The 11,325-nt window shown below is 37.2% G+C and overlaps 1 protein-coding gene across 1 annotated transcript; it reads left to right on the plus strand.

Annotated features, from left to right (window-relative positions):
• The first annotated feature begins 235 nt into the window (after window positions 1–235).
• LOC133996914 (tyrosine-protein kinase STYK1-like) lies at window positions 236–10,986 on the plus strand. The gene is made up of 9 exons (XM_062436432.1): window positions 236–290; window positions 3,933–4,136; window positions 4,342–4,578; window positions 5,627–5,808; window positions 6,603–6,683; window positions 7,063–7,277; window positions 7,767–7,807; window positions 7,929–8,025; window positions 10,791–10,986. Exons 1-9 carry the CDS (start codon window positions 236–238, stop codon window positions 10,984–10,986), a joined length of 1,308 nt encoding a protein of 435 aa, XP_062292416.1.
• The last annotated feature ends 339 nt before the right edge of the window (window positions 10,987–11,325 follow it).

Genomic DNA, 11,325 nt, shown 5'->3' on the forward strand with positions numbered 1-11,325 from the left:
AAAAGAAAAGAAGTTTGCATCTCACTCCTGCCATTTCCTGAATTTCACTGATGGCTCATTAAGCACAGTTAAACTCTGAACCGGCTACTATATACAGTTATTGGAGAGGCAGAAGCTGCAGCGCTCCGTCTAAGCTTAAGGGATTTAGACTTGCTGCTGAGCAGAGGTAATGTTGATCTCTCCCCCCAGCCGATAGTAACTCTGATCTATCCCTGTTCCTCTCTTCCTCTCCAGCATGTCATCCAACTCCACGGCCGATAATGAGTGTGCGGCGGACGACAACCTGTGTAGTAAGGACACGACTGCCACTCTTCTTCTACTCTTGTCTCTTTATCATCTTCAACCTTCTCTCTCTCTCTTTCTTCTTGCAGCACAGTATCCTTCCTCCTTAACTTCTCCTGATTCGCTCTTTTTAATTTAGCAGATCTTTACATTTTTCTCTTCTTTTTAATATTTAAATGATCTTTTTCTGGTATTTTCTAGCTTTTGCATTAAACACTTGCACTTGCATGTACACTACTGTGCAACATCAGTATATCCAGTGTTAATATTACTTTCAGTTTCAAATGTGCAATATATGTTTCACTTTCAAAACTCTCATTTGGCAATATCCCACTCAGGTATATTATCATTCTGACAACACCAATATTGCTCTCAACATTACAACATCTTTTTTTTTTATTTCCTATTTTTCCTATTACTTGTTTACTTACTCTTTTTTTATTGATGCTCTATTTTTTGCTATTCACTTTCTGCTGTAACACTTTACCCATCGTGGGACTAATAATAAAGAATTATCTTAGCTTTTTATAAATCAAACTTGTCAGTTTTCTGCTTATTACTTATCTTAATTTAAGATCACCTACAGACATGTTTTAAAAGATATTAAAAATATTATAATTTATGTTTGATATGGGTCTTCTGTGAATAATACCAATCCTTAAAAACTCCTAAAATCCTTAAAATGACATCTACTCCTTATCCCTCAATTTAAATAAATCCTCCTTTTGGCATATAAATATGAAAACAGCCCTAAACTCACACACATTCTGCACTCTGAAGCTCAAATATTACTGATATAAATTAACAAAACACGTGTTACCTCATTCTGGCTATAAATAGCACATCAGCAGACAAACCTGCGTAATCATTTATAATCAGTGAGTGAAGACTCTGGTTTAAAGCCAATAAGATGACACTCAAGATTTGACATTAACTCCTCAAATCTGACAGTGTCTTGGTATTAAGCGAGCAGTGTCTTATATCTTATAGTCTTTTCATTTATTTAACTACTGAATTATTGGTCGTAGCATTTAATATTGTCCCATTTAACTTAACTGGAGGTTGGAGTGAGTGTGTTTGATTGATTGCACAATAAACATGTGTTGGGATAACTGCTGACTCACCGATACTACTGGGAAATGTTGTGATCACAAAGCTAACTATTATGAAATCTTGAACAGGAAAGGTCAACAATAATGTTTAAATAAAACATGAACGTTCATTTGCTGGAGCGTGCTGTAATGTTTGAGATTATTGAATATGTTAAACAGTGTCTAAGCAGTCCGTGTTTGCCATTAAATATTGCGCTGTATGGAAATGAAGCTAAAGACTCAAAATCAGCTGACAGAGCTTCATGTTTAACTGGATTACCTATTAATAATAAACATGTTAGTTTTCTAGGAAGAGTCCCTTTGTTTGTTTGTTTGTTTAAAAGATAAGAATGGGTGCAACATGTCTATTTACACGTCTATTTCTTGTTTGTTTTTTAACCTAAGATGTTGGAGTTCTATTAAGTCTTTCTTTAGGGCAGAGGTGTTTTTAAGTTCAAGCTCAAAGTGAGTTTCCAATGAAAATGCCAATAAAAATGATGTATGTCCGTCTCTTCCATCTCCCACCTCACCTAAGAATGTGCCAGAACCAGAGCGCCTTGTTTACACAGACCAGTGTTTTTTTATATTCAAGTTTCGTCCTTTACACAACATTAGTTTCACCTTATTTAAACTGCTGAAGGTTCGTAAAATGATGGTTACTTCTGTTAAAATGCTACTGTAGTTATGTTGTAAAAGGGTGTGTGTCTAATTAGAGTCTGGTATGAAAAGCTGCCAGTTAAAGGTCAATATGGAGTATCAGGAAATCAAAGCCATAAATAAATTAAAACTGAATGAGTAAAGATTCAGAGAAATGAAAAAGAAGTAGAAATGATTGCTAGTTAAGTCATGTATAGTCAATAATATGCAGATAGAAAGTTTCGGGGGTGGTGTGGATACTTTGTGGACAACCGGTTCACCGACCTTACAACCAAACGCACGTAATTGAAGTATCATTGATCTCTAAATCTTTTATTCTCTGGATGTCACAATGCTTGACTCATCCCAGTGTGCTGGAGCCGTTCCTACTGTCTAATCTACTGGATAATTGTGTTATGTTGACAATGGGACAACAATGCAGCGGCACAAGATCCGTTTCAGCCAAGTGAGGCAAAGGCCACCGGCCCTGCAATGACACCACAATGACAAGATATGGAGAGAAAAATGGTTTTCCACAAAGAAGAAAAGAAATAAAGATATTTATAGGGATATAATGAGAATAATAATATGTATGCAGGGTATCTGCACATTTTTAAGTACAAATTTAAAGACTTTTAAGACCTTTTTAAATCCTCTTTAAGTAAAATTAATACCATTGCTGCTTCTTGTATTAAAACTGCTCAGCAAACAGTGGTGGAGGAAGTATTTGGGTCAATGACGTATAAGGATTTAGAACAACTCAATTGTAGAATAATAAAAACAATCATATCTAATGCAGTAGTTCAAACATTCAGAATGTTGTGTACCTGAAAATTCATATTATACATTTGAAATTAAGTGATTTTAGTGGGTTTTTCAAGATTAATTGGCACTGGCCTTAAAAAGAGTCATGTGGTGCGACCACGATTAATCTTGAAATAAATTAATTTACTTAACACGCTTCACATCTTTTTTTAGTTTTCAGTAATATAAAGTGTTTGGAAACAAAGTATTTGCATTTTTTTTTTTTAAATCTTTGTAAATGATGATCTTTTATTTATATAAGACATTTCAAGATGAATCATGGTCGCACCACATGACCTTTTTTTTAAGGCCAGTGCCAATTAATCTTGAAAAACCACCATTAAAATCACTTTCAAATTGTAATATGAATTTTCAGGTAAACAACATTCTGAATGTTTGAACTACTGCATTAGATATGCTTGTTTTTATTATTTAAAATTGAGTTGTTGAAAATCCTTATACGTCATTGACCCATTTACATCCATTACTGGTGTAAAAATACTAATGTCACTGCAGTAATAGTCCTTTTAAGACTTTTTAAGGATCCGCTGGGACCCTGGAATGACTTGATTATGAGTGGATTAATAGTTGGGATATCTGCAGTTCATTGTTGAATAATAATCTAAATAATTACAAAATGATCAGATTTAAGAATGAATTCTCTAACATATCAATGATTGTCTTTGCCAGCTGGCTTTTCATCAACATATGAAGACAGTAGTAAAAAGGGGGGGGTGATCTAATGTGAAGATGTAAAGAGAGAACATCCTGTCATTACTGTAGAGGTGCAACAGTTTTAACAGCCAATATATTAATCCTATCAAAGTGCTCTAAAGGCAGGCACTGAAACCAGAGGATAATTAGGAGTTTGTGTATTTGTGACACACACGCATGCACACAAGTTGCACTACTTACTGTCCTAACTCAAGTAGAGGAAACACACGGGGGGTCGGACCTGTGACGTTTCAGCTGTGTGTTTTTCTCTCATCAGATCAACTTGTCACTTTGCACACTATGTTTCAACTCTTCTTAGACCTGACATTTATACATGAACCCCAACTCCTCTCCCCCCTCTCTCTCTCTCTCTCCCTTCTCTCTCTCTCTTTCCCTCTCTCTCAGTAATCCGGGTGCATCAGCAGGCAGTGATCATCGTCCCTACGCTGCTCCTTTTCTCCAGTCTGATCACTTTACTGGTCCTGTTCATCAAGAGGTTTTGTCCCGGACGGAAGCGGACGCGGACCACCGCCCCTAAACGCTACCACAACTCGACACACAGGCAGACACAGAGGCACAGCAATAGAAGTCACCTGCAGGGTATCGATGGTGAGCGAGCGTGCTTGAGTGGTTCACTATGTGTTTAAAGTGTTTAAAGACGACTTCTGAACATACATAACGCAAAAAAGTTAGATTTGACCATAATCAAAGCATTTTTAATACTGTTTATTAAGTTATTCCCATTATATTTTATAAAGTAAGAGTAATTTCTCATAATTTTTTGCTTTCTATCTCTCTCTCTCTCTCTCTTTAGCACCACCTGGGATAAACCCACTGGAACATGAGGAGCTGCCGATGTCAGTTCAACAGGTGCAGCACAGTGTGGTGTCCACTCCTGCTGCAGTACCACAGATGTCCAGAGAGAGGCATCGTGGAGCCTTCAGCCAGATCACTGCCCTGCCACTGTCCTTTTCCATCAAACCTAATAACACAGTCACCCTGTACAGAGCACGCATGGATAACAAGGATGTCGTCCTGAGGGTGCTGAAAGGTAAACTGAGCTGTGCCAGACTGACAGCTGCTACATGCAACTGAATTAGTGCAACTGAAGTAGTGCAAATAGTGCAGCTAAATGCAACCGAATTAATGCAAATAGTGCAACTAAAATAGTGCAAATAGTGCAGCTAAATGCAGCTGAATTAGTGCAAATAGTGCAGCTGAATTAGTGCAAATAGTGCAGCTGAATTAGTGCAAATAGTGCAGCTAAATGCAGCTGAATTAGTGCAAATAGTGCAACTGAAATAGTGCAAATAGTGCAGCTAAATGCAGCTGAATTAGTGCAAATAGTGCAACTGAAATTGTACAAATAGTGCAGCTAAATGCAACTGAAATAGTGCAAATAGTGCAGCTAAATGCAGCTGAATTAGTGCAAATAGTGCAGCTGAATTAGTGCAAATAGTGCAGCTGAATTAGTGCAAATAGTGCAGCTAAATGCAGCTGAATTAGTGCAAATAGTGCAACTGAAATAGTGCAAATAGTGCAGCTAAATGCAGCTGAATTAGTGCAAATAGTGCAACTGAAATTGTACAAATAGTGCAGCTAAATGCAACTGAAATAGTGCAAATAGTGCAACTGAAATAGTGCAAATAGTGCATCTAAATGCAGCTGAATTTGTGCAAATAGTGCAACTGAAAAAGTGCAAATAGTGCAGCTAATTGCATCTAAACTAGTGCAAATAGTACAGCTAATTGCAGCTGAATTTGTGCAAATAGTGCAACTGAAAAAGTGCAAATAGTGCAGCTAATTGCAGCTAAACTGGTGCAAATAGTGCAACTGAAAAAGTGGAAATAGTGCAGCTGAATTAGTGCACCTAAGATACTAGAGTTTTATGCTGTTTTATACATATTAAATTGATTGATTTTTCAGGGACTTCCCAAGTTGAAAAGCTATAATTGTGTTGATGGCACAAACACTTTTTTGTGAAGTAAAAACCTATATTATACATAAATATATACAAATATTCAATAGTGTGTGATTAATAACGATGTTGCTCATAGAAACTTCTCTGGGTGAATAAAGATCACAAACCTTTTCCACAGATACAGCAAACAGCAGTGAGAAGCAGCACTTCCTGGGTTTTGCCTCCTTTGTGTCTGGACTGGGGCCGCACCCCTTCCTACCTGCACTGATGGGTGTGGTTACAGTGCAGTCGCCCCCGACGATGGTCGTAGAGGAGCTGCAGCACAGAGACCTGCTGGGGTTCCTCTGGAGGTGTAGACAGGTAGAGTCATTTATTATCTACAAAGAGACAAAAAAACAATACTCAGTGTGTCAGAGACAGTTTGATGATGAGGGTTATATCTAGAATAAGCTGTAACATTTACTGTGAACGGTACATTTTTAAAACTTTGCACATTTGTACTGGAAGATTTGTGGATGTGAATGTCCCAAAATCATATTTATATCCACATTTTTTTGTCTGAAGGCTTATTTAAAGAGCCAAAAGGGGCAAATTCCGAGTTGAAGGAAAACTCAAGTGAAGTAAATCTTTTTTCATACAGCCCAGTATCACAAATTTATCTCAGGAGGCTTTACAATCTGTCCAGAAAAACATTGTACTTAATCGTAAGACCCCAGATTCCCTGAAAATATGTAATAATGTATGAAAAATGTAATAATAATTGATGTTTATAAGGCCAAAACCTGTAAAATAATTCAATTGTTTCACCCTGAAGTGGACTATATATAGTTCACACTGTGACTGTATAATGACTATACATCACTTGATTATAAACTCCCAAACATTTCGCAGGACTGTCACATTAAAAATGTGCATTTTCCATAATGTATGAATTTAGTGTGGATAGAGTAATGACTGCTGTTGGCCTTTGAGGGGCAGTATAAGGCAATATACCATAATATTGAAGGAGAGAGAAACCAGTATGTTCACCAACTTCTATTATAAATTACAAGAAAAGTAGTTTCTCCAATACACTCATGTTCCAGTGTAACAGCAGCAAAGAGAGAGGTAAAACATTAGACTATTAACATGTTTTCTCTTTTCTCTCACTGAAGGATAACCCCAGTTTTGAGGCTACATGTGACTTGACAGAGAAGAGGATCTTCATCATGGCGGGACAAGTGGCCTCTGCTCTGGTTGGTTTCAGTTTTAGTTAATGACTGTCGGTTGATGTTTTTCATGATTTTTGTAGTATCACTGTAGTGCTGAATTTTCAGATTTTAATCATAATAATTATATTTGAAGTCCAGTTTCAGGCCCTAAAAGCAGTTTAAGTCATCCATTATTAGGCAAAAATGATTTTAAAAAATGTGCTTCAGTTTTTATTTTGAGTTTAAAGTGATGCTTTCAGTTTAAACCAGATAAAATGTTACTTAAATGAGTCTACAGTTAAATCTGTTGATGTTTTTCATGATTTTTTTAGTGCTGAATATTCAGATTTGAATCATAATAATCACACTGTAGTCCAGATTCAGGCCCCTTAAAAGCAGCCTCCTTCTTTTCTCTGTCATCTAGGAGTACCTGCACAGTCAGGGCTGCGTTCATGGCAACGTGGGAGCTCGCAGCGTTCTGGTTGGTGGAGATCTGACGGCAAAGCTGTGGGGATTGGGCTCCGTCTACCGCAAGAGGACGCAGGTCGATTCACCGGGACAAACGGAGGACATGGAGCTGAGAAAGTGGCAGGCGCCCGAAGTGCTGTCCGGAAGACCCGTCAGTCAGAGCAGTGATGTGTGAGTGACCGACTCCTCTGTGAGAATATTAAATGAAGCTTTGAAGATGACTGAATATAAAGCATGTCATTGAAATGTCCCAGCCAGAGTTTAATAAGGAGTGAGACAGATGATGCAGCTTATTTTAAATTGTTGAATAACTTTGTTTAACATAACTATATCACCTTAGCAGTCTGATTCACTTCTCTACACAGAGATATGATGTGGGGGTTTTTGTACAACCAAAAAGAAAAACACACACATTTTAATAACCTGATGTCCCAAAAGATAGAACTAGATTGTGCACTAAAGACTCAACGTTGTTTCTCAGTTAAATAAGTGAAAAATGTGTGTGGTTGAAAATGTTCATGTTGATTTTAGTGTTTCTACCTTATCATTGGGGACATTAAGTATCCATTTATCTTCTGTCTTTGCACCAGTTTATTTAGATTTATCTGAGGTCCAACTTCTCTTCTTTTTATTCACATAATGTCCTTCTCTTTTTGGCAGATGGTCCTTTGGTATCCTGCTCTATGAAATGGTCACATTAGGTAGGTTTTGCAGTTCTGGACAAACCTCCAAACCTATAAATTATATACTAAGAACTACTCTGGTGAAATATTTAACAATCACTTATCACTTCGATCTAATACTTTCTCTTTTTGTATACAGGTGACCCACCGTTTCCTCAGTTGATGGCCACTGAACTGCTGCAGTATCTCCAGAGAGGAAGGAATCTGGATCGACCGGCTTCATGCTCCAGCTCACTGTAAGAGCAACAGCAGAGAGAAAGAGTTATAACGTTACAGATCGCCAACTTTTACACACTGCTAAACGCCCGGTAGCAGAATTACAAAAACAGTCTTTGAAGGCCTTTATCACCCACAAATAATTTAGTGGCAGCATTATGTCTTGGATGTAAAAACAAATGTGTTTTCTGCAGATTCAGCCATCGTTTGGACTGCTATTCAAGCAATGATGGTTTTAACATTATGATGGTTCCCAACCAGTGACAACAGTCCATCACACCTGAAATTAATTTGGTCAATTAAGGCAGATTTAAAATATCTGGAAACACACATTTGAGACATTTCACTGATTTCATGTTGAAATGACCCTCCTGCTTTAGAGGGACTTTTATTACAAACAAATGGTGAACACTTTTTTAGATCACCCAAATGTTAATCTTGTGTTGTCATGGTTACCTAATCATTAGGTAACCAGATTTCTGAAATGAAAAAATCGGGGACATTTTCAATGCGGCGGTGAAAAATCATTAAATATTATCATTATGAAATAAAAAATGGGAACAAGTACTTTTCATGTATTTTAACCAGCTTTTATTACACAAAAGGACCAGGTTAATAAATCAAAATATCAGCACCCACAAATATCATGTATCAGTAGCGCACAGCAGTGTCAAAAACACAAATATAGAATAATACATGACAAAAAACATCTCTCTTCCAAAGTTAAGTGTCATGTGCAAAGACAGCTGCCAGACCAGTAGCTAGTAAATATCATCAAGATGTAATTAATAATAATTACCAAGTCAAAACATATAAAAAGATGTAAGTGGATCACTTAATGTGTGCCACTGGAAACTGTGGGCATGGCCCAAATAGTACAAAAAAGTCACAACAAGAAAATACATCTCTAGTAAGAAGGCTGCACACAAAAGGTTGCAATCAAACAAAGAACAAATGGGTGACATCACCAACCATCCATCCACTGAGGAAGACAAAAATATCTTGTTAGCTTGAGTTAGGATGGATTTTTTTGGTCAAAAGTTTCTACTCACAACTGAATACTGAACTGATATTTATGACACAAATGGTGGCAATCAAAAAAATGGGTGACATTACCGTGATCTCCTCATTCATCCACCTCCGCCTCAGGAGCCTGGGTAGAATAAGAGCAGAGGAGAACATAAGAAAAACTGCAAGAACAGAGCCAATAGTAATAGTTTACTACTGTATTAAAATCAAAACCTACATTTATAAAGTGCACCCACAAAAGTCACTCATCACTCTGTTATTTACTTCTTTATTTCTGCCTTTCCACACTGTTCTCCTGCTCTTCTCTCCTTCACTCTGTTGTTTACTTATTTATTTCTGCCTTTCCACACTGTTCTCCTGCTCTTTTCCTCTTCTCTCCTTCACTCTTTACTATCAGTCTCACCTATACTTGTCTTCTCCCTAATCTACAACAGAGCAACATAGAGATAATATTGTAATCTCATGGTAATCTAATATAACAAGTTACACCTTTACTAACACCAGTGACATACAAAACAGTGACTCAGGGCATCAGCTGATCAGATGGTCTGCATATATAACTACTACAGTCAACCATTGACTTATTATTACTTAATTAATTAATTATTTTTAACAGATTCTCATGTCCCTATGCCTACAGGAAAATCATACACTACTATGTTAACATTACAGCTTCACTAATGACAGATATGAAAACATTGTCATAATGTTAACGTTCACTGACTTTTATAAAGTTACGTTAGGTCTTCAGTTCAGATAAACAAACATACTTACTTTAACGTTACACACACACAGACAGACACACACACACACACACACACACACACACACACACACACACACACACACACACACACACACACACACACACACACACACACACACACAAACACACACACACACACACACACACAACTAAGTCTACTGCCAATTCACACAAAATAAATAAGTTCATACAAAACATACCATTTGCGTCTGGTCGTACGTCCTGATAACGTCTGTACGTCATACAACGTCTTCTCTGGCCATGCGTTAGATGGCTACCGTAATAACTGGTGTTTGGGTCTGCGCACATTTTTCCGCCATTCAGTGTCAAAATCGGGGACATTTTCGGGGACAGCTTTGACCGGGGACAGGTCACCCAATAAGGGGACTGTCCCCGGAATTCGGGACATCTGGTCACCCTAACCTAATGTGGTAGCGACTTGTCAATCACAAAGTTACCACGGCCTAAGGCATACTCTGTCGTTTTTACTCTAAATTGGACCCTAATTTACAAAATGATCTATCATTCTACATTGGAGAAGACTTGAAACTAGCAATTGAGGCCATAAAATCATTAGGAATATGTTTTCTGAGATAATAAATCAAGTGAAAAGTAATGTTAGGGTCATTTTCTCATAGATGTCCATTCAAATCTACCTTTCTTTTTTCTTTTCTTTTTTTTTTTTACAACTAATGGAGTCGCCTCCCTGTGGAACTTGTACAGAATTGCTCTTTTGTGTTATTTACTTACTACTTACTGCTATTACCTTATTTACTGCTACAAATTTGTCAAACTTCAAGCTAAGTTACATACAGTAGGTTAATGTTGAATTTATGCTAACGTTAACCGTAAGTTTTAACTGCCTTATGTCGGCTAGTTCAAACTCAAAAACATAGCACATAACTCAGCACAACATCAAACAAAATGTTCTAATAATGTTAAAAAATAATACAATAATTAATAATATGTCTTTTTTACCTTTTTTCGTAGGTACGCCATCATTAAATCGTGCTGCCAGTGGAGTGCCCAGCAACGGCTCCCCATGTCGGACCTGATTCGAAAGCTTCAGGCGGGAGAGAGATCAGCCAATGGGAGCGCAGTTCTCAGAGTGCCTGAACCACTCAGCATCGAGAGATACCTGCGGGAGGCGGGATATGGAGAGGGATACAACTATGCCGTGCTATGATTGGCTGATGGTGTAATCAGTCAGGACTACAAAAATGGTGCCGTCATTTTGGCCAACTGACTTTTTTTTTGTACCAAGGCCAACTGAAGAAAAGCTTTATTATTATTATCTTAAATATTGTTTTATATATTCGTTTAAATACTATAGGAACACTTATAAAGCACATCCACTTAATATGTTTTAAAGAGTAATATATGGTTTGTAAATATGTGTTTTTTTCCCCTGTAAATTGTAACGTTGTTCATTTAAAGAACTAATATTATAATGACATGTAACAAAAGATTTATTATAAACAAAGCCTCTCAGAAGTGACCAGCAGACAATAAGAAGATGCACTTT

The sequence above is a fragment of the Scomber scombrus genome, chromosome 16, assembly GCF_963691925.1.
Source record: "Scomber scombrus chromosome 16, fScoSco1.1, whole genome shotgun sequence".
Taxonomy (NCBI): Eukaryota; Metazoa; Chordata; class Actinopteri; order Scombriformes; family Scombridae; genus Scomber; species Scomber scombrus.

What these genes read in the sequence shown, in the direction of transcription:
- LOC133996914 (XM_062436432.1), top strand. Translation starts at nt 236, where the DNA reads ATGTCATCCAACTCCACGGCCGATAATGAGTGTGCGGCGGACGACAAC. An exon ending in CGTCCTGAGGGTGCTGAAAG is followed by an intron (nt 4,579 to 5,626) that starts GTAAACTGAGCT and finishes CCTTTTCCACAG; the next exon opens with ATACAGCAAACAGCAGTGAG. An exon ending in GTCAGTCAGAGCAGTGATGT is followed by an intron (nt 7,278 to 7,766) that starts GTGAGTGACCGA and finishes TCTTTTTGGCAG; the next exon opens with ATGGTCCTTTGGTATCCTGC.